Raw genomic sequence first — 24,617 nt, forward strand, 5'->3', positions numbered from 1 at the left:
ATGTAATGATCATTTCAGTTAATTTAATTCCTGTGTTTTTGTCTTCATTTATTTCAGCTGAGAACACTCTACCACAAGATGCCCCAGCTGGCCAAGTACTATGTTGGCTCCAGCGTACAAGCCTTCAGGTACAGTAACTCAATGAGTGCGATTGCAGGCTGATACATGATCTTTCCACCATTTTGCCTGTTTGATAATCCCCGTGTAGTTTCTGTTTTAAATCCCTAACAGAGCCGAGATGTACTACACCTTGGATGTTCTCCTTTCAAGTTACAACATTGTTCTGTTATTTACCTTGTGGAACCATACCGCCGGTGTTTACCTTGTGGAACCATACTGCCGGTGTTTACCTTGTGGAACCATACCGCCACTGTTTACCTTGTGGAACCATACCGCCGGTGTTTACCTTGTTACCTTGTGGAACCATACTGCCGGTGGTTACCTTGTGGAACCATACTGCCGGTGGTTACCTTGTTACCTTGTGGAACCATACTGCCGGTGGTTACCTTGTTACCTTGTGGAACCATACTGCCGGTGTTTACCTTGTTACCTTGTGGAACCATACTGCCGGTGTTTACCTTGTTACCTTGTGGAACCATACTGCCGGTGTTTACCTTGTTACCTTGTGGAACCATACTGCCGGTGTTTACCTTGTGGAACCATACCGCCGGTGTTTACCTTGTTACCTTGTGGAACCATACTGCCGGTGGTTACCTTGTGGAACCATACTGCCGGTGTTTACCTTGTGGAACCATACCGCCGGTGTTTACCTTGTTACCTTGTGGAACCATACCGCCGGTGTTTACCTTGTTACCTTGTGGAACCATACCGCCGGTGTTTACCTTGTGGAACCATACCGCCAGTGTTTACCTTGTGGAACCATACTGCCGGTGTTTACCTTGTTACCTTGTGGAACCATACCGCCGGTGTTTACCTTGTGGAACCATACCGCCAGTGTTTACCTTGTGGAACCATACCGCTGGTGTTTACCTTGTTACCTTGTGGAACCATACCACCGTTGATATATCTTGTTGAACTATAACGCCATGATTTACCTTCTTACCGTCCCATTATGTCTGGTGAAAACAAAACACTGCTTTTCCACAGTAAGAACCTTATACCAACGGTCCAGCATGGTGGTGGTAGAGTGATGGTTTGCTACCTCAGGACCTGGACGACTTGCCTTATTAGAAGGAACCATGAATTCTGCTCTGTATCAGAGAGTTCTACAGGAGAATGTCAGGCTATCTGTCTGTGAGCTGAAGCACAGCTGGGTCATGCAGCAAGACAATGATCCAAAACACACAATGAAGTCTACATGAAAATGGCTAAAAAGCAACAAATTGGCATGGCCAAGTCCAGATCCAAATTGAGATGTTGTGGCAGGACTTGAAACAAGCAGTTCCTACTTGAAAACCCAGAAATGTCGCCGCTGAGTTAAAGTAGTTCTCTGTGGAAGAGTGGGCCAATATTCATCCACAGCGATGTGAGAGGCTGATCAACAACTACAGGAAGCATTTGGTTGCGGTCGTTGTAGCTATTGGTGTCGTGAAGCAAGGTGTTGGACATTCTAACTTATTCAACTGTAGATATTAGAATGAAACCCTTGAATAATGTTGGTTGTATGTGTGTGTGTTACAGCGAAGGCAGTGTGATAGCCTACTACCTGTCAGAGTTTGATGTACCACACGGTCAGGAAGCAGCGGTGGACAAGGCCATGTCCTCCATGGACAAGGTAGTGGATAAGGTGCAGAGGGGCTTGCAGAACAGCAGGCCTGGCAACGATCTGTTGTTTGAGGATATCATGAACTCTGCTCTGGACTCTAGAATGTTCTCAGAGTCCTTCAGTGGTGAGTTCTGCTCTGTTCTTGTTCTGCTTGCACCTGAGCTGATATCAGTTTGAGTAGAGAATTCCCTCAGTGAATGCTCTGAAAGTTTGGATGAGGAATTATGTGGCTCAATGTCTAAAATGTCAAAGTATCTTACTGTTTCCTTGTGAATTACACTATATATACAAAAGTATGTGGACACCTCTTCAAATGAGGGGATTTTACTATTTCATCCCCGACCGTTGCTGACGGGTATATAGAATCGAATACACAGCCATGCAATCTCCATAGACAAACATTGGCAGCAGAATGGCCTTACTCAAAAGCTCAGTGACTTTTTTTTCTTTCTTTTTTTACGTGGCACTGTCATAGGATGCCACCTTTCCAACAAGTCAGTTTGTCAAATTTCTTCCCTGCTAGAACTGCCCCGGTCAACTGTAAGTGCTGTTATTGTGAAGTGGAAATATTCTAGGAGCAACAACGGCTCAGCCACGAAGTGGTAGACCACACAAGCTCACAGAACGGGACCACCGAGTGCTGAAGCGCATAAAAATTGTCTGTCCTCGGTTGTAACCCTCACTACCGAGTTCCAAACTGCCTCTGGAAGCAACGTCAGCACAATAACTGTTAGTCTGGAGCTTCATGAAATAGGTTTTCATGGCCCGAGCAGCCACACACAAGCCTCAGATCACCATGAGCAATGCCAAGCGTCGGCCTTAGTGGTGTAAAACTCACTGCTATTGGCCTCTGGAGCAGTGGAAACGCGTTCTCTGGAGTGATGAATCACGCTTCACCATCCGACGGATGAATCTGGGTTTGGCGGATGCCAGGAGAAAGCTACCTGCCCCAATGCACAGTGCCCACTGTAAAGTTTGGTGGAGGAGGAATAATGTTCTGGGACTGTTTTTCATGGTTCGGGCCCCTTGGTGCCAGTGAAGGGAAACCTTAACACTACAGTATACAATGACATTCTAGACTATTCTGTGCTTCCACCTTTGTGGCAACAGTTTTGGGAAAGCCCTTTCCTGTTTCAGCATGACAATGCCACCATGCACAAATTGAGGTCCATACAGAAATGGTTTGTCGAGATCGGTGTGGAAGAACTAGTGGAAAGCCTTCCCAGAAGAGTGGAGGCTGGTATAGCAGCAATGTTCCTACATCTAGTGGAAATCCTTCCCAGAAGAGTGGAGGCTGTTATAGCAGCAATGTCCCAACATCTAGTGGAAAGCCTTCCCAGAAGAGTGGAGGCTGTTATAGCAGCAAAGGGGGGACCAACTCCATATTTATGCCTGTGATTTTGGAATGAGATGTTTGCTGAGCAGGTGTCCACATACTTCCTCCTAGCATGTGAATAAGGACAAATCTGAAATGACACCCTATTCCCTATGTAGTACATTTGGCCAGAACCATGTGTGGCTCTGGCCCAAAATAGTGCACTATATAGGTACTAGGGCACCATTTAGGACATGTTCTGAGTGTCAATGTCTCCTCAGAATACTACAGGTACTCAGAACACACCAGAGCGAATACGATTGTTCCAATCATGTCACCTGGTTTCCCCAACACTCCGTACCCGCCCAACACCTTCACCCAATGGCAGCTGAGAGCCGACCCTGGTCACGTGCTCAAACTGGACTTTGATACCTTCAACCTAGAGGAGGACTGTCGTAACGACTTTGTTAAGGTCTACGACTCCCTGGTGGCCATCGAGAGTCACGCCATGGAAGAGTGAGTCTGATATCTGTCTGCACTTTGTACGGGGAACTTACTCTATCTAACAGCCTTGGGTTAGGAGACCTGCTATAACAGCCTTGGGTTAGGAGACCTGCTATAACAGCCTTGGGTTAGGAGACCTGCTATAACAGCCTTGGGTTAGGAGACCTGCTATAACAGCCTTGGGTTAGGAGACCTGCTATAACAGCCTTGGGTTAGGAGACCTGCTATAACAGCCTTGGGTTAGGAGACCTGCTATAACAGCCTTGGGTTAGGAGACCTGCTATAACAGCCTTGGGTTAGGAGACCTGCTATAACAGCCTTGGGTTAGGAGACCTGCTATAACAGCCTTGGGTTAGGAGACCTGCTATAACAGCCTTGGGTTAGGAGACCTGCTATAACAGCCTTGGGTTAGGAGACCTGCTATAACAGCCTTGGGTTAGGAGACCTGCTATAACAGCCTTGGGTTAGGAGACCTGCTATAACAGCCTTGGGTTAGGAGACCTGCTATAACAGCCTTGGGTTAGGAGACCTGCTATAACAGCCTTGGGTTAGGAGACCTGCTATAACAGCCTTGGGTTAGGAGACCTGCTATACCAGCCTTGGGTTAGGAGACCTGCTATAACAGCCTTGGGTTAGGAGACCTGCTATAACAGCCTTGGGTTAGGAGACCTGCTATAACAGCCTTGGGTTAGGAGACCTGCTATAACAGCCTTGGTGTTAGGAGACCTGCTATAACAGCCTTGGGTTAGGAGACCTGCTATAACAGCCTTGGGTTAGGAGACCTGCTATAACAGCCTTGGGTTAGGAGACCTGCTATAACAGCCCTTGGGTTAGGAGACCTGCTATAACAGCCTTGGGTTAGGAGACCTGCTATAACAGCCTTGGGTTAGGAGACCTGCTATAACAGCCTTGGGTTAGGAGACCTGCTATAACAGCCTTGGGTTAGGAGACCTGCTATAACAGCCTTGGGTTAGGAGACCTGCTATAACAGCCTTGGGTTAGGGAGACCTGCTATAACAGGCCTTGGGTAGGAGACCTGCTATAACAGCCTTGGGTTAGGAGACCTGCTATAACAGCCTTGGGTTAGGAGACCTGCTATAACAGCCTTGGGTTAGGAGACCTGCTATAACAGCCTTGGGTTAGGAGACCTGCTATAACAGCCTTGGGTTAGGAGACCTGCTATAACAGCCTTGGGTTAGGAGACCTGCTATAACAGCCTTGGGTTAGGAGACCTGCTATAACAGCCTTGGGTTAGGAGACCTGCTATAACAGCCTTGGGTTAGGAGACCTGCTATAACAGCCTTGGGTTAGGAGACCTGCTATAACAGCCTTGGGTTAGGAGACCTGCTATAACAGCCTTGGGTTAGGAGACCTGCTATAACAGGCCTTGGGTTAGGAGACTGCTATAACAGCCTTGGGTTAGGAGACCTGCTATAACAGCCTTGGGTTAGGAGACCTGCTATAACAGCCTTGGGTTAGGAGACCTGCTATAACAGCCTTGGGTTAGGAGACCTGCTATAACAGCCTTGGTTAGGAGACCTGCTATAACAGCCTTGGGTTAGGAGACTGCTATAACAGCCCTTGGGTTAGGAGACCTGCTATAACAGCCTTGGGTTAGGAGACCTGCTATAACAGCCTTGGGTTAGGAGACCTGCTATAACAGCCTTGGGTTAGGAGACCTGCTATAACAGCCTTGGGTTAGGAGACCTGCTATAACAGCCTTGGGTTAGGAGACCTGCTATAACAGCCTTGGGTTAGGAGACCTGCTATAACAGCCTTGGGTTAGGAGACCTGCCTATAACAGCCTTGGGTTAGGAGACCTGCTATAACAGCCTTGGGTTAGGAGACCTGCTATAACAGCCTTGGGTTAGGAGACCTGCTATAACAGCCTTGGGTTAGGAGACCTGCTATAACAGCCTTGGGTTAGGAGACCTGCTATAACAGCCTTGGGTTAGGAGACCTGCTATAACAGCCTTGGGTTAGGAGACCTGCTATAACAGCCTTGGGTTAGGAGACCTGCTATAACAGCCTTGGGTTAGGAGACCTGCTATACCAGCCTTGGGTTAGGAGACCTGCTATAACAGCCTTGGGTTAGGAGACCTGCTATAACAGCCTTGGGTTAGGAGACCTGCTATAACAGCCTTGGGTTAGGAGACCTGCTATAACAGCCTTGGGTTAGGAGACCTGCTATAACAGCCTTGGGTTAGGAGACCTGCTATAACAGCCTTGGGTTAGGAGACCTGCTATAACAGCCTTGGGTTAGGAGACCTGCTATAACAGCCTTGGGTTAGGAGACCTGCTATAACAGCCTTGGGTTAGGAGACCTGCTATAACAGCCTTGGGTTAGGAGACCTGCTATAACAGCCTTGGGTTAGGAGACCTGCTATAACAGCCTTGGGTTAGGAGACCTGCTATAACAGCCTTGGGTTAGGAGACCTGCTATAACAGCCTTGGGTTAGGAGACCTGCTATAACAGCCTTGGGTTAGGAGACCTGCTATAACAGCCTTGGGTTAGGAGACCTGCTATAACAGCCTTGGGTTAGGAGACCTGCTATAACAGCCTTGGGTTAGGAGACCTGCTATAACAGCCTTGGGTTAGGAGACCTGCTATAACAGCCTTGGGTTAGGAGACCTGCTATACCAGGCCGGTTAGGAGACCTGCTATACCAGGCTGGTTAGGAGACCTGCTATAACAGCCTTTGGTTAGGAGACCTGCTATAACAGCCTTTGGTTAGGAGACCTGCTATAACGGTCTGTTGTCAGGGCACCTGCCCCGTGACAGCCTGTTGTCAGGGCACCTGCCCCGTGACAGCCTGTTGTCAGGGCACCTGCCCCGTGACAGCCTGTTGTCAGGGCACCTGCCCCGTGACAGCCTGTTGTCAGGGCACCTGCCCCGTGACAGCCTGTTGTCAGGGCACCTGCCCCGTGACAGCCTGTTGTCAGGGCACCTGCCCCGTGACAGCCTGTTGTCAGGGCACCTGCCCCGTGACAGCCTGTTGTCATAACTGGTCTGCATTCTGTGACGTGAGTTGGACCTTTTTTTTCTAATACCCCATAATGACTAGTTTCTTTTATTTAGACAAATACAGTCCCTGAGCACTTCTCTTCAGTTGGATGAGTTTAGATAAATTCCAAAGGTTGTGTGTGTGAAATGTAAGCCTCTCCCGAGCCCAGTGCCCAGATGTAGCATTACACAGGAAAAGGTTTTGAAGACATAGCAACACATCATGTGAAATGTGCAGGGCCTCTGAGTCGAGCATCAACACAGGAATATTTACTTGTAGGGTACCTGAATAAGGACTTCATAACGCAGAGCATGAGCATTTGATTAATGCTCATGTCAACAATCGCAAGACATCCCATTTTATTTTAAGATTCTTCTCTTCGTCAGGATTTGTGGCTACCACTCTCCCAGCTCCCCCCTGATCTTCCAGTCCTCCCGAAACGTGATGCTGGTAACCTTGGTAACTAACAACGAAAATAACTACCCAGGACTCAGAGCGCACATCTCTCAGATCCCCCGGAACAGCAAAGGTACTATAACACGGTCTACTACTACTAACCTACTAACCTACTTCCATTGCTAACCTACTACTAACCTGCTACTGCTACTAACCTACTACTGCTACTAACCTACTACTACTGCTACTAACCTACTACTACTGCTACTAACCTACTACTACTACTACTACTAACCTACTACTACTACTACTACTACTACTACTACTACTACTACTAACCTACTTCCATTACTAACCTACAACTACTACTACTAACCTACTACTACTAACCTACTTCCATTACTAACCTACTACTACTACTAACCTACTACTACTACTAACCTACTTCCATTACTAACCTACTTCCATTACTAACCTACTTCCATTACTAACCTACTACTACTACTACTAACCTACTACTACGACTACTAACCTACTTCCATTACTAACCTACTACTACTACTACTACTACTACTACTACTACTAACCTACTACTACTAACCTACTACTACTACTAACCTACTACTACTACTACTAACCTACTTCCATTACTAACCTTCTTCCATTACTAACCTACTACTGCTACTACAAACCTACTACTACTGCTACTACTAACCTACTTCCATTACTAACCTACTACTACTACTACTACTAACCTACTTCCATTACTAACCTACTACTGCTACTAACCTACTGCTACTAACCTACTACTTCTACTGCTACTAACCTACTACTGCTACTAACCTACTACTACTAACCTACTGCTACTAACCTACTACTGCTACTAACCTACTTCCATTACTAACCTACTACTACTGCTACTAACCTACTTCCTTTACTAACCTACTACTACTACTAACCTACTACTAACCTACTTCCATTACTAACCTACTACTACTACTACTACTACTACTAACCTACTTCCATTACTAACCTACTACTACTACTACTACTACTACTACTAACCTACTTCCATTACTAACCTACTACTACTACTACTACTAACCTACTACTACTACTAACCTACTACTACTACTAACCTACTACAAACCTACTTCCATTACTAACCTACTAATACTAACCTACTTCCATTACTAACCTACTACTACTAACCTACTACTACTACTACTAACCACCTACTGCTACTAACCTACTACTACTAACCTACTACTACTAACCTACTACTACTACTACTACTACTACTAACCTACTACTACTGCTACTACTGTTGTACTACTACTAACCTACTACTACTACTAACCTACTACTACTAACCTACTACTACTACTAACCTACTACTACTACTAACCTACACACCTACTACTACTACTAACCTACTACTACTACCCTATTACTGCTGCTGCTACTACTACTACTACTACTAACCTACTACTACTGCTACTACAGCACTATTATTACTACAACCACTACTACTACAGTACTATTACTAGTACTACTGCTACTACAGTACTACTACTATTAACCTACTACTGCTGCTACTACAGTACTACTACTAACCTACTACTACTACTACTATTAACCTACTACTGCTATTACACTACTACTACTACTACTAACCGACTAACCTACTACTACTAACCTACTACTACTACTACTACTACTACTACTAATAATAATAACCTACTACTACTAACCTACTACTACTACTACTAGCCTACTACTACTACTAACCTACTACTACTACCTACTACTACTAACCTACTACTACTAACCTACTACTGCTATTACAGTACTACTACTCACCTACTGCTAGAGTTTTTCCTAGTTAAGTGAGTCACATGGTGAGGATCGTCTGGCCCTTATCTACTATTTAAACATGTTTGATTTGTCTGTTGATCATCTGTGATTTGTTTTTAGAGCTGACATGTGGTGGCCAGCTATCAGGAGAGACGGGGCTTTTCACATCCCCAAACTACCCCAACTACTATGCTCCCAACACCAAATGTGAATGGGATATACAGGTGAGGAAGTGTTTTATACTGTTCTGGGTTACAACATAGTGAAGTGTTTTATACTGTACTGGGGTTACAACATAGTGAAGTGTTTTATACTGGGGTTACAACATAGTGAAGTGTGTTATACTGTACTGGGGTTACAACATAGTGAAGTGTTTTATACTGGGGTTATAACATAGTGAAGTGTTTTATACTGTACTGGGGTTACAACATAGTGTTTTATACTGGGGTTACAACATAGTGAAGTGTTTTATACTGGGGTTATAACATAGTGAAGTGTTTTATACTGGGGTTATAACATAGTGAAGTGTTTTATACTGGGGTTATAACATAGTGAAGTGTTTTATACTGGGGTTACAACATAGTGAAGTGTGTTATACTGTACTGGGGTTACAACATAGTGAAGTGTTTTATACTGGGGTTACAACATAGTGAAGTGTTTTATACTGGGGTTATAACATAGTGAAGTGTTTTATACTGGGGTTACAACATAGTGAAGTGTGTTATACTGTACTGGGGTTACAACATAGTGAAGTGTTTTATACTGGGGTTATAACATAGTGAAGTGTTTTATACTGGGGTTATAACATAGTGAAGTGTGTTATACTGTACTGGGGTTACAACATAGTGAAGTGTTTTATACTGGGGTTATAACATAGTGAAGTGTTTTATACTGGGGTTACAACATAGTGAAGTGTTTTATACTGGGGTTACAACATAGTGAAGTGTGTTATACTGTACTGGGGTTACAACATAGTGAAGTGTTTTATACTGGGGTTATAACATAGTGAAGTGTTTTATACTGTGGTTATAACATAGTGAAGTGTTTTATACTGTACTGGGGTTACAACATAGTGAAGTGTTTTATACTGGGGTTATAACATAGTGAAGTGTTTTATACTGGGGTTACAACATAGTGAAGTGTTTTATACTGGGGTTATAACATAGTGAAGTGTTTTATACTGGGGTTACAACATAGTGAAGTGTTTTATACTGGGGTTATAACATAGTGAAGTGTGTTATACTGTACTGGGGTTACAACATAGTGAAGTGTTTTATACTGGGGTTATAACATAGTGAAGTGTTTTATACTGGGGTTATAACATAGTGAAGTGTTTTATACTGGGGTTACAACATAGTGAAGTGTTTTATACTGGGGTTACAACATAGTGAAGTGTTTTATACTGGGGTTATAACATAGTGAAGTGTTTTATACTGGGGTTACAACATAGTGAAGTGTTTTATACTGGGGTTATAACATAGTGAAGTGTTTTATACTGGGGTTATAACATAGTGAAGTGTTTTATACTGGGGTTATAACATAGTGAAGTGTTTTATACTGGGGTTATAACATAGTGAAGTGTTTTATACTGGGGTTACAACATAGTGAAGTGTTTTATACTGTACTGGGGTTATAACATAGTGAAGTGTTTTATACTGGGGTTATAACATAGTGAAGTGTTTTATACTGGGGTTACAACATAGTGAAGTGTTTTATACTGTACTGGGGTTACAACATAGTGAAGTGTTTTATACTGTACTGGGGTTACAACATAGTGAAGTGTTTTATACTGGGGTTACAACATAGTGAAGTGTTTTATACTGGGGTTACAACATAGTGAAGTGTTTTATACTGGGGTTACAACATAGTGAAGTGTTTTATACTGGGGTTATAACATAGTGAAGTGTTTTATACTGGGGTTATAACATAGTGAAGTGTTTTATACTGGGGTTACAACATAGTGAAGTGTTTTATACTGGGGTTACAACATAGTGAAGTGTTTTATACTGTACTGGGGTTACAACATAGTGAAGTGTTTTATACTGGGGTTACAACATAGTGAAGTGTTTTATACTGGGGTTATAACATAGTGAAGTGTTTTATACTGGGGTTATAACATAGTGAAGTGTTTTATACTGGGGTTACAACATAGTGAAGTGTTTTATACTGGGGTTATAACATAGTGAAGTGTTTTATACTGGGGTTACAACATAGTGAAGTGTTTTATACTGGGGTTACAACACAGTGAAGTGTTTTATACTGGGGTTACAACACAGTGAAGTGTTTTATACTGGGGTTACAACATAGTGAAGTGTTTTATACTGGGGTTTTAACACAGTGAAGTGGTTTATACTGTACTGGGGTTACAACATAGTGAAGTGTTTTATACTGGGGTTACAACGTAGTGAAGTGTTTTATACTGGGGTTACAACATAGTGAAGTGTTTTATACTGGGGTTACAACACAGTGAAGTGTTTTATACTGGGGTTACAACATAGTGTTTTATACTGGGGTTACAACATAGTGAAGTGTTTTATACTGGGGTTACAACATAGTGAAGTGTTTTATACTGGGGTTACAACATAGTGAAGTGTTTTATACTGGGGTTACAACATAGTGAAGTGTTTTATACTGGGGTTATAACATAGTGAAGTGTTTTATACTGGGGTTATAACATAGTGAAGTGTTTTATACTGGGGTTACAACATAGTGAAGTGTTTTATACTGGGGTTACAACATAGTGTTTTATACTGGGGTTACAACATAGTGTTTTATACTGGGGTTATAACATAGTGAAGTGTTTTATACTGTACTGGGGTTACAACATAGTGTTTTATACTGGGGTTACAACATAGTGAAGTGTTTTATACTGGGGTTATAACATAGTGAAGTGTTTTATACTGGGGTTACAACATAGTGAAGTGTTTTATACTGGGGTTACAACATAGTGAAGTGTTTTATACTGGGGTTACAACATAGTGAAGTGTGTTATACTGTACTGGGGTTACAACATAGTGAAGTGTTTTATACTGGGGTTACAACATAGTGAAGTGTTTTATACTGGGGTTATAACATAGTGAAGTGTTTTATACTGGGGTTACAACATAGTGAAGTGTTTTATACTGGGGTTATAACATAGTGAAGTGTTTTATACTGGGGTTACAACATAGTGAAGTGTTTTATACTGGGGTTATAACATAGTGAAGTGTTTTATACTGGGGTTATAACATAGTGAAGTGTTTTATACTGGGGTTACAACATAGTGAAGTGTTTTATACTGGGGTTACAACATAGTGAAGTGTTTTATACTGGGGTTACAACATAGTGAAGTGTTTTATACTGTACTGGGGTTACAACATAGTGAAGTGTTTTATACTGGGGTTACAACATAGTGAAGTGTGTTATACTGGGGTTATAACATAGTGAAGTGTTTTATACTGGGGTTACAACATAGTGAAGTGTTTTATACTGGGGTTACAACATAGTGAAGTGTTTTATACTGGGTTACAACATAGTGAAGTGTTTTATACTGGGGTTATAACATAGTGTTTTATACTGGGGTTATAACATAGTGTTTTATACTGGGGTTATAACATAGTGTTTTATACTGGGGTTACAACATAGTGAAGTGTTTGACAGATTTATTTGATAATCTAATAATCAGATATTGAGGCCTTCAGATTTTATATATTGGCTGATAGAGGTTTTGTATCAGGCTAAGTGTGTGTATAATGTTTGACTGAACTATGCCCCGCCCCCCAGGTCCCTGCTGGTAAGTCAGTGAAGGTCAAGTTCAGTACCTTCCTGTTATCAGAGTTGGGTCAGGAGAACACGAAGGACTGTAACAAGGACTATGTAGAGATCAACAACAAGAGGTGAAATGTTTGAGAAGCACTTCCCCCTACTGTATTACCTCCCCCTGCACCTCCCCCTACTGTATTACCTCACTCTGCACCTCCCCCTGCTGTATTACCTCCCCCTGCTGTATTACCTCACCCTGCACCTCCCCCTACTGTATTACCTCACCCTGCACCTCCCCCTACTGTATTACCTCACCCCTGCTGTATTACCTCACCCTGCACCTCCCCCTGCTGTATTACCTCACCCTGCACCTCCCCCTACTGTATTACCTCACCCTGCACCTCCCCCTGCTGTATTACCTCACCATGCACCTCCCCCTGCTGTATTACCTCACCCTGCACCTCCCCCTGCTGTATTACCTCACCCTGCACCTCCCCCTGCTGTATTACCTCACCCTGCACCTCCCCCTACTGTATTACCCCACCCTGCACCTCCCCCTACTGTATTACCCCACCCTGCACCTCCCCCTACTGTATTACCCCACCCTGCACCTCCCCCTACTGTATTACCTCACCCTGCACCTCCCCCTGCTGTATTACCTCACCCTGCACCTCCCCCTACTGTATTACCTCACCCTGCACCTCCCCCTACTGTATTACCCCACCCTGCACCTCCCCTACTGTATTACCTCACCCTGCTGTATTACCTCACCCTGCACCTCCCCCTACTGTATTACCCCACCCTGCACCTCCCCCTACTGTATTACCTCACCCTGCTGTATTACCTCACCCTGCACCTCCCCCTACTGTATTACCCCACCCTGCACCTCCCCCTACTGTATTACCCCCGCCCTGCAACCTCCCCCTACTGTATTACCTCACCCTGTACCTCCCCCTGCTGTATTACCTCACCCTGCACCTCCCCTACTGTATTACCTCACCCTGCACCTCCCCTACTGTATTACCCCACCCTGCACCTCCCCCTACTGTATTACCTCACCCTGCTGTATTACCTCACCCTGCACCTCCCCCTACTGTATTAACCCACCCTGCACCTCCCCCTACTGTATTACCTCACCCTGCTGTATTACCTCACCCTGCACCTCCCCCTGCTGTATTACCTCCCCCTGCACCTCCCCCTACTGTATTACCCCACCCTGCACCTCCCCCTACTGTATTACCTCACCCTGTTGTATTACCTCACCCTGCACCTCCCCCTACTGTATTACCCCACCCTGCACCTCCCCCTACTGTATTACCTCCCCCTGCACCTCCCCCTACTGTATTACCCCACCCTGCACCTCCCCCTACTGTATTACCCCACCCTGCACCTCCCCCTGCTGTATTACCTCACCCTGCACCTCCCCCTACTGTATTACCTCCCCCTATTGTATTACCTCCCCTGCACCTCCGCCCTGCTGTATTACCTCCCCCTGCACCTCCCCCTACTGTATTACCTCACCCTGCACCTGCCCCTACTGTATTACCTCACCCTGCTGTATTACCTCACCCTGCTCCTCCCCCTACTGTATTACCTCACCCTGCACCTCCCCCTACTGTATTACCTCCCCCCTGCTGTATTACCTCACCCTGCACCTCCCCTTACTGTATTACCTCACCCTGCACCTCCCCCTACTGTATTACCTCACCCTGCACCTCCCCCTACTGTATTACCTCACCCTGCACCTCCCCCTGCTGTATTACCTCACCCTGCACCTCCCCCTACTGTATTACCCTCCCCCTGCTGTATTACCTCACCCTGCACCTCCCCCTGCTGTATTACCTCACCCTGCACCTCCCCCTACTGTATTACCTCACCCTGCACCTCCCCCTGCTGTATTACCTCACCCTGCTGTATTACCTCACCCTGCACCTCCCCCTACTGTATTACCCCACCCTGCACCTCCCCCTACTGTATTACCCCACCCTGCACCTCCCCCTACTGTATTACCTCACCCTGCACCTCCCCCTGCTGTATTACCTCACCCTGCACCTCCCCCCTACTGTATTACCTCACCCTGCACCTCCCCCTACTGTATTACCCCACCCTGCACCTCCCCTTACTGTATTACCCCCCCTACTGTATTAACCCACCCTGCACCTCCCCCTACTGTATTACCTCACCCTGCTGTATTACCTCACCCTGCACCTCCCCCTGCTGTATTACCTCACCCTGCACCTCCCCCTACTGTATTACCTCACCCTGCACCTCCCCCTACTGTATTACCCCACCCTGCACCTCCCCCTACTGTATTACCTCACCCTGTTGTATTACCTCACCCTGCACCTCCCCCTACTGTATTACCCCACCCTGCACCTCCCCCTACTGTATTACCTCACCCTGCACCTCCCCTGCTGTATTACCTCCCCCTGCACCTCCCCCTGCTGTATTACCTCCCCCTGCACCTCCCCCTACTGTATTACCTCCCCCTGCACCTCCCCCTGCTGTATTACCTCACCCTGCACCTCCCCCTACTGTATTACCTCCCCCTGCACCTCCCCCTACTGTATTACCTCACCCTGCACCTCCCCCTACTGTATTACCTCACCCTGCTGTATTACATCACCCTGCACCTCCCCCTACTGTATTACCTCACCCTGCACCTCCCCCTACTGTATTACCCCACCCTGCACCCCCCCCTGCTGTATTACCTCACCCTGCTGTATTACCTCACCCTGCACCTCCCCCTACTGTATTACCCCACCCTGCACCTCCCCCTACTGTATTACCTCACCCTGCACCTCCCCCTGCTGTATTACCTCACCCTGCACCTCCCCCTACTGTATTACCTCCCCCTGCTGTATTACCTCACCCTGCACCTCCCCCTGCTGTATTACCTCACCCTGCACCTCCCCCTACTGTATTACCTCACCCTGCACCTCCCCCTGCTGTATTACCTCACCCTGCTGTATTACCTCACCCTGCACCTCCCCCTACTGTATTACCCCACCCTGCACCTCCCCCTACTGTATTACCCCACCCTGCACCTCCCCCTACTGTATTACCTCACCCTGCACCTCCCCCTGCTGTATTACCTCACCCTGCACCTCCCCCTACTGTATTACCTCACCCTGCACCTCCCCTACTGTATTACCCCACCCTGCACCTCCCCTTACTGTATTACCCCCCCTACTGTATTAACCCACCCTGCACCTCCCCCTACTGTATTACCTCACCCTGCTGTATACCTCACCCTGCACCTCCCCCTGCTGTATTACCTCACCCTGCACCTCCCCTACTGTATTACCTCACCCTGCACTCCCCCTACTGTATTACCCCACCCTGCACCTCCCCCTACTGTATTACCTCACCCTGTTGTATTACCTCACCCTGCACCTCCCCCTACTGTATTACCCCACCCTGCACCTCCCCCTACTGTATTACTCACCCTGCACCTCCCCCTGCTGTATTACCTCCCCCTGCACCTCCCCCTACTGTATTACCTCCCCCTGCACCTCCCCCTACTGTATTACCTCCCCCTGCACCTCCCCCTACTGTATTACCTCCCCCTGCACCTCCCCCTGCTGTATTACCTCACCCTGCACCTCCCCCTACTGTATTACCTCCCCCTGCACCTCCCCCTACTGTATTACCTCACCCTGCACCTCCCCCTACTGTATTACCTCACCCTGCACCTCCCCCTACTGTATTACCCCACCCTGCACCCCCCCCTGCTGTATTACCTCACCCTGCTGTATTACCTCACCCTGCACCTCCCCCTACTGTATTACCCCACCCTGCACCTCCCCCTACTGTATTACCCCACCCTGCACCTCCCCCTGCTGTATTACCTCACCCTGCACCTCCCCCTGCTGTATTACCTCACCCTGCACCTCCCCCTACTGTATTACCCCACCCTGCACTTCCCCCTACTGTATTACCTCACCCTGCTGTATTACCTCACCCTGCACCTCCCCCTACTGTATTAACCCACCTTGCACCTCCCCCTACTGTATTACCTCACCCTGCTGTATTACCTCACCCTGCACCTCCCCCCTGCTGTATTACCTCACCCTGCACCTCCCCCTACTGTATTACCTCACCCTGCACCTCCCCCTACTGTATTACCTCACCCTGCACCCTCCCCCCTGCTGTATTACCTCACCCTGCACCTCCCCCTACTGTATTACCTCACCCTGCACCTCACCCTGCACCTCACCCTGCTGTATTACCTCACCCTGCACCTCCCCCTACTGTATTAACCCACCCTGCACCTCCCACTACTGTATTACCTCACCCTGCTGTATTACCTCACCCTGCACCTCCCCCTGCTGTATTACCTCACCCTGCACCTCCCCCTACTGTATTACCTCACCATGCACCTCCCCCTACTGTATTACCCCACCCTGCACCTCCCCCTACTGTATTACCTCACCCTGTTGTATTACCTCCCCCTGCACCTCCCCCTACTGTATTACCCCACCCTGCACCTCCCCCTACTGTATTACCTCACCCTGCACCTCCCCCTGCTGTATTACCTCCCCCTGCACCTCCCCCTACTGTATTACCTCACCCTGCACCTCCCCCTACTGTATTACCCCACCCTGCACCTCCCCCTGCTGTATTACCTCACCCTGCACCTCCCCCTACTGTATTACCTCCCCCTATTGTATTACCTCCCCCTGCACCTCCCCCTACTGTATTACCTCACCCTGCACCTCCCCCTACTGTATTACCTCACCCTGCACCTCCCCCTACTGTATTACCTCACCCTGCACCTCCCCCCACTGTATTACCCCCACCCTGCACCTCCCCCTGCTGTATTACCTCACCCTGCTGTATTACCTCACCCTGCACCTCCCCCTACTGTATTACCCCACCCTGCACCTCCCCCTACTGTATTACCTCACCCTGCTGTATTACCTCACCCTGCACCTCCCCCTACTGTATTACCCCACCCTGCACCTCCCCCTACTGTATTACCTCACCCTGCTGTATTACCTCACCCTGCACCTCCCCCCTACTGTATTACCCCCACCCTGCACCTCCCCCTACTGTATTACCCCCGCCCTGCACCTCCCCCTACTGTATTACCTCACCCTGTACCTCCCCCCTGCTGTATTACCTCACCCTGCACCTCCCCTACTGTATTACCCTCACCCTGCACCTCCCCTACTGTATTACCCCACCCTGCACCTCCCCCTACTGTATTACCTCACCCTGCTGTATTACCTCACCCTGCACCTCCCCCTACTGTATTAACCCACCCTGCAACCTCCCCCTACTGTATTACCTCACCCTGCTGTATTACCTCACCCTGCACCTCCCCCTGCTGTATTACCTCACCCTGCACCTCCCCCTACTGTATTACCCCACCCTGCACCTCCCCCTACTGTATTACCTCACCCTGTTGTATTACCTCACCCTGCACCTCCCCCTACTGTATTACCCCACCCTGCACCTCCCCCTACTGTATTACCTCCCCTGCACCTCCCCCTACTGTATTACCCCACCCTGCACCTCCCCCTACTGTATTACCCCACCCTGCACCTCCCCCTGCTGTATTACCTCACCCTGCACCTCCCCCTACTGTATTACCTCCCCCTATTGTATTACCTCCCCTGCACCTCCCCCTGCTGTATTACCTCCCCCTGCACCTCCCCCTACTGTATTACCTCACCCTGCACCTGCCCCTACTGTATTACCTCACCCTGCTGTATTACCTCACCCCTGCTCCTCCCCCTACTGTATTACCTCACCCTGCACCTCCCCCTACTGTATTACCTCCCCCTGCTGTATTACCTCACCCTGCACCTCCCCTTACTGTATTACCTCACCCTGCACCTCCCCCTACTGTATTACCTCACCCTGCACCTCCCCCTACTGTATTACCTCACCCTGCACCTCCCCCTGCTGTATTACCTCACCCTGCACCTCCCCCTACTGTATTACCTCCCCCTGCTGTATTACCTCACCCTGCACCTCCCCTGCTGTATTACCCTCACCCTGCACCTCCCCCTACTGTATTACCTCACCCTGCACCTCCCCCTGCTGTATTACCTCACCCTGCTGTATTACCTCACCCTGCACCTCCCCCTACTGTATTACCTCACCCTGCACCTCCCCTGCTGTATTACCTCACCGCTGTATACCTCACCTGCACCTCCCCCTACTGTATTACCCCACCCTGCACCTCCCCCTACTGTATTACCCCACCCTGCACCTCCCCCTACTGTATTACCTCACCCTGCACCTCCCACTGCTGTATTACCTCACCCTGCACCTCCCCCTACTGTATTACCTCCACCCTGCACCTCCCCCTACTGTATTACCCACCCTGCACCTCCCTACTGTATTACCCCCCCTACTGTATTAACCACCCTGCACCTCCCCCTACTGTATTAACCTCACCCTGCTGTATTACCTCACCCTGCACCTCCCCCTGCTGTATTACCTCACCCTGCACCTCCCCCTACTGTATTACCTCACCCTGCACCTCCCCCTACTGTATTACCCCACCCTGCACCTCCCCCTACTGTATTACCTCACCCTGTTGTATTACCTCACCCTGCACCTCCCCCTACTGTATTACCCCACCCTGCACCTCCCCCTACTGTATTACCTCACCCTGCACCTCCCCCTGCTGTATTACCTCCCCCTGCACCTCCCCCTACTGTATTACCTCCCCCTGCACCTCCCCCTACTGTATTACCTCCCCCTGCACCTCCCCCTGCTGTATTACCTCACCCTGCACCTCCCCCTACTGTATTACCTCCCCCTGCACCTCCCCCTACTGTATTACCTCACCCTGCACCTCCCCCTACTGTATTACCTCACCCTGCTGTATTACCTCACCCTGCACCTCCCCCTACTGTATTACCTCACCCTGCACCTCCCCCTACTGTATTACCCCACCCTGCACCCCCCCCCTGCTGTATTACCTCACCCTGCTGTATTACCTCACCCTGCACCTCCCCCTACTGTATTACCCCACCCTGCACCTCCCCCTACTGTATTACCTCACCCTGCACCTCCCCCTGCTGTATTACCTCACCCTGCACCTCCCCCTACTGTATTACCTCCCCCTGCTGTATTACCTCACCCTGCACCTCCCCCTGCTGTATTACCTCACCCTGCACCTCCCCCTACTGTATTACCTCACCCTGCACCTCCCCCTGCTGTATTACCTCACCCTGCTGTATTACCTCACCCTGCACCTCCCCCTACTGTATTACCCCACCCTGCACCTCCCCCTACTGTATTACCCCACCCTGCACCTCCCCCTACTGTATTACCTCACCCTGCACCTCCCCCTGCTGTATTACCTCACCCTGCACCTCCCCCTACTGTATTACCTCACCCTGCACCTCCCCCTACTGTATTACCCCACCCTGCACCTCCCCTTACTGTATTACCCCCCCCTACTGTATTAACCCACCCTGCACCTCCCCCTACTGTATTACCTCCCCCTACTGTATTACCTCACCCTGTTGTATTACCTCACCCTGCACCTCCCCCTACTGTATTACCCCACCCTGCACCTCCCCCTACTGTATTACCTCACCCTGCACCTCCCCCTGCTGTATTACCTCCCCCTGCACCTCCCCCTACTGTATTACCTCCCCCTGCACCTCCCCCTACTGTATTACCTCCCCTGCACCTCCCCCTACTGTATTACCTCCCCCTGCACCTCCCCCTGCTGTATTACCTCACCCTGCACCTCCCCCTACTGTATTACCTCCCCCTGCACCTCCCCCTACTGTATTACCTCACCCTGCACCTCCCCCTACTGTATTACCTCACCCTGCACCTCCCCCTACTGTATTACCCCACCCTGCACCCCCCCCCTGCTGTATTACCTCACCCTGCTGTATTACCTCACCCTGCACCTCCCCCTACTGTATTACCCCACCCTGCACCTCCCCCTACTGTATTACCCCACCCTGCACCTCCCCCTGCTGTATTACCTCACCCTGCACCTCCCCCTGCTGTATTACCTCACCCTGCACCTCCCCCTACTGTATTACCCCACCCTGCACTTCCCCCTACTGTATTACCTCACCCTGCTGTATTACCTCACCCTGCACCTCCCCCTACTGTATTAACCCACCTTGCACCTCCCCCTACTGTATTACCTCACCCTGCTGTATTACCTCACCCTGCACCTCCCCCTGCTGTATTACCTCACCCTGCACCTCCCCCTACTGTATTACCTCACCCTGCACCTCCCCCTACTGTATTACCTCACCCTGCACCTCCCCCTGCTGTATTACCTCACCCTGCACCTCCCCCTACTGTATTACCTCACCCTGCACCTCACCCTGCACCTCACCCTGCTGTATTACCTCACCCTGCACCTCCCCCTACTGTATTAACCCACCCTGCACCTCCCACTACTGTATTACCTCACCCTGCTGTATTACCTCACCCTGCACCTCCCCCTGCTGTATTACCTCACCCTGCACCTCCCCCTACTGTATTACCTCACCATGCACCTCCCCCTACTGTATTACCCCACCCTGCACCTCCCCCTACTGTATTACCTCACCCTGTTGTATTACCTCCCCCTGCACCTCCCCCTACTGTATTACCCCACCCTGCACCTCCCCCTACTGTATTACCTCACCCTGCACCTCCCCCTGCTGTATTACCTCCCCCTGCACCTCCCCCTACTGTATTACCTCACCCTGCACCTCCCCCTACTGTATTACCCCACCCTGCACCTCCCCCTGCTGTATTACCTCACCCTGCACCTCCCCCTACTGTATTACCTCCCCCTATTGTATTACCTCCCCCTGCACCTCCCCCTACTGTATTACCTCACCCTGCACCTCCCCCTACTGTATTACCTCACCCTGCACCTCCCCCTACTGTATTACCTCACCCTGCACCTCCCCCCACTGTATTACCCCACCCTGCACCTCCCCCTGCTGTATTACCTCACCCTGCTGTATTACCTCACCCTGCACCTCCCCCTACTGTATTACCCCACCCTGCACCTCCCCCTGCTGTATTACCTCACCCTGCACCTCCCCCTGCTGTATTACCTCACCCTGCACCTCCCCCTGCTGTATTACCTCACCCTGCACCTCCCCCTACTGTATTACCTCACCCTGCACCTCCCCCTACTGTTTTACCCCACCCTGCACTTCCCCCTACTGTATTACCTCACCCTGCTGTATTACCTCACCCTGCACCTCCCCCTACTGTATTAACCCACCTTGCACCTCCCCCTACTGTATTACCTCACCCTGCTGTATTACCTCACCCTGCACCTCCCCCTACTGTATTACCTCACCCTGCACCTCCCCCTACTGTATTACCCCACCCTGCACCTCCCCCTACTGTATTACCTCACCCTGCACCTCCCCCTACTGTATTACCCCACCCTGCACCTCCCCCTACTGTATTACCTCACCCTGTTGCATTACCTCACCCTGCACCTCCCCCTACTGTATTACCTCCCCCTGCACCTCCCCCTGCTGTATTACCTCACCCTGCACCTCCCCCTACTGTATTACCCCACCCTGCACCTCCCCCTACTGTATTACCTCACCCTGCACCTCCCCCTGCTGTATTACCTCCCCCTGCACCTCCCCCTACTGTATTACCTCACCCTGCACCTCCCCCTACTGTATTACCCCACCCTGCACCTCCCCCTGCTGTATTACCTCACCCTGCACCTCCCCCTGCTGTATTACCTCACCCTGCACCTCCCCCTACTGTATTACCTCACCCTGCACCTCCCCCTGCTGTATTACCTCACCCTGCACCTCCCCCTACTGTATTACCTCACCCTGCACCTCCCCTGCTGTATTACCTCACCCTGCACCTCCCCCTGCTGTATTACCTCACTCTGCACCTCCCCCTGCTGTATTACCTCACCCTGCACCTCCCCCTGCTGTATTACCTCACTCTGCACCTCCCCCTGCTGTATTACCTCACTCTGCACCTCCCCATTCACTCACCCTCCTTCCAGACAGGACAATGACGACAACAAACAAAACAAGATATACACACACAGATATACACAACACATGATCAGCTAGCTTAATGTGAATTGTAATAATCTAGCTAGCCAGGTTTGATTCAATAAGTATTCACCCCCTTTGCTATGTCAAGCCTAAATAAGTTCTACATTTTGGTAGTTAGGAGCTTTATGGGCCTGGTTCCTCAGCAACTGGCCTGCTTTATGGGCCTGGTTCCTCAGCAACTGGCCTGCTTTATGGGCCTGGTTCCTCGGCAACTGGCCTGCTTTATGGGCCTGGTTCCTCAGCAACTGGCCTGCTTTATGGGCCTGGTTCCTCGGCCACTGGCCTGCTTTATGGGCCTGGTTCCTCAGCAACTGGCCTGCTTTATGGGCCTGGTTCCTGGGCCACTGGCCTGCTTTATGGGCCTGGTTCCTCGGCCACTGGCCTGCTTTATGGGCCTGGTTCCTCGGCCACTGGCCTGCTTTATGGGCCTGGTTCCTCGGCCACTGGCCTGCTTTATGGGCCTGGTTCCTCGGCAACTGGCCTGCTTTATGGGCCTGGTTCCTCGGCCACTGGCCTGCTTTATGGGCCTGGTTCCTCGGCCACTGGCCTGCTTTATGGGCCTGGTTCCTAGGCCACTGGCCTGCTTTATGGGCCTGGTTCCTCGGCCACTGGCCTGCTTTATGGGCCTGCTTTATGGGCCTGGTTCCTCGGCCACTGGCCTGCTTTATGGGCCTGGTTCCTCGGCAACTGGCCTGCTTTATGGGCCTGGTTCCTCGGCCACTGGCCTGCTTTATCAGGAACTGAAGCTAGACTGTTACCTTTTGCGTCTCTCCTTAGGAACATTCATATTCTACAATAACATGTTTGAACAGAATATAAACTTTCTGCACTTCCTCTTTTCTCCATGTCCCTTTCCATGTCCCTCAGTCACTTTACATGTCCCTCTGTCACTTTACATGTCCCTCTGTCACTTTACATGTCCCTCTGTCACTTTACATGTCCCTCTGTCACTTTACATGTCCCTCTGTCACTTTACATGTCCCTCGGTCACTTTCCATGTCCCTTGGTCACTTTACATGTCACTTTCCATGTCCCTTGGTCACTTTACATGTCACTTTCCATGTCACTTTCCATGTCCCTTGGTCACTTTCCATGTCACTTTCCATGTCCCTCGGTCCCTTTCCATGTCCCTCGGTCCCTTTACATGTCCCTCGGTCACTTTATATGTCCCTTGGTCACTTTCCATGTCACTTTCCATGTCCCTCGGTCCCTTTCCATGTCCCTCGGGCCCTTTCCATGTCCCTCGGTCCCTTTACATGTCCCTCTGTCACTTTACATGTCCCTTTGTCACTTTACATGTCACTTTCCATGTCCCTTGGTCACTTTACATGTCACTTTCCATGTCCCTTGGTCACTTTACATGTCACTTTCCATGTCCCTCGGTCCCTTTACATGTCCCTCGGTCCCTTTACATGTCCCTCGGTCACTTTACATGTCCCTCGGTCCCTTTCCATGTCCCTCGGTCACTTTCCATGTCCCTCGGTCCCTTTACATGTCCCTTGGTCACTTTCCATGTCACTTTCCATGTCCCTCGGTCACTTTACATGTCCCTTTGTCACTTTACATGTCACTTTCCATGTCACTTTCCATGACACTTTCCATGTCCCTCGGTCCCTTTACATGTCCCTCGGTCCCTTTACATGTCCCTCGGTCCCTTTACATGTCCCTCGGTCACTTTACATGTCCCTCGGTCACTTTCCATGTCCCTCTGTCACTTTACATGTCCCTCTGTCACTTTACATGTCCCTCTGTCACTTTACATGTCACTTTCCATGTCCCTCTGTCACTTTACATTTCACTTTCCATGTCCCTCGGTCCCTTTACATGTCCCTCGGTCCCTTTACATGTCCCTCGGTCCCTTTACATGTCCCTCGGTCACTTTACATGTCCCTCGGTCACTTTCCATGTCCCTCTGTCACTTTACATGTCCCTCTGTCACTTTACATGTCCCTCTGTCACTTTCCATGTCCCTCGGTCACTTTCCATGTCCTTTTTGTAACGTGTCTGTCTCAGGTATTGTGGAGAGTTGACCTGTTATC

General features: G+C 49.4%; 1 protein-coding gene across 1 annotated transcript in view; it reads left to right on the forward strand.

Annotated features, from left to right (window-relative positions):
* st14a (ST14 transmembrane serine protease matriptase a) overlaps nucleotides 1-24,617 on the forward strand; it is an 89,853-nt gene that overhangs the window by 50,575 nt on the left and 14,661 nt on the right. Inside the window, exons 4-9 of the mRNA XM_031795784.1 lie at nucleotides 58-128; nucleotides 1,642-1,850; nucleotides 3,323-3,557; nucleotides 6,937-7,079; nucleotides 8,924-9,027; nucleotides 12,566-12,678. Of these exons, the coding sequence (XP_031651644.1) occupies nucleotides 58-128; nucleotides 1,642-1,850; nucleotides 3,323-3,557; nucleotides 6,937-7,079; nucleotides 8,924-9,027; nucleotides 12,566-12,678 (875 nt within the window). The remainder of the gene's footprint in view (nucleotides 1-57; nucleotides 129-1,641; nucleotides 1,851-3,322; nucleotides 3,558-6,936; nucleotides 7,080-8,923; nucleotides 9,028-12,565; nucleotides 12,679-24,617) is intronic.

Source organism: Oncorhynchus kisutch, linkage group LG18 (genome assembly GCF_002021735.2).
Source record: "Oncorhynchus kisutch isolate 150728-3 linkage group LG18, Okis_V2, whole genome shotgun sequence".
NCBI lineage: Eukaryota > Metazoa > Chordata > Actinopteri > Salmoniformes > Salmonidae > Oncorhynchus > Oncorhynchus kisutch.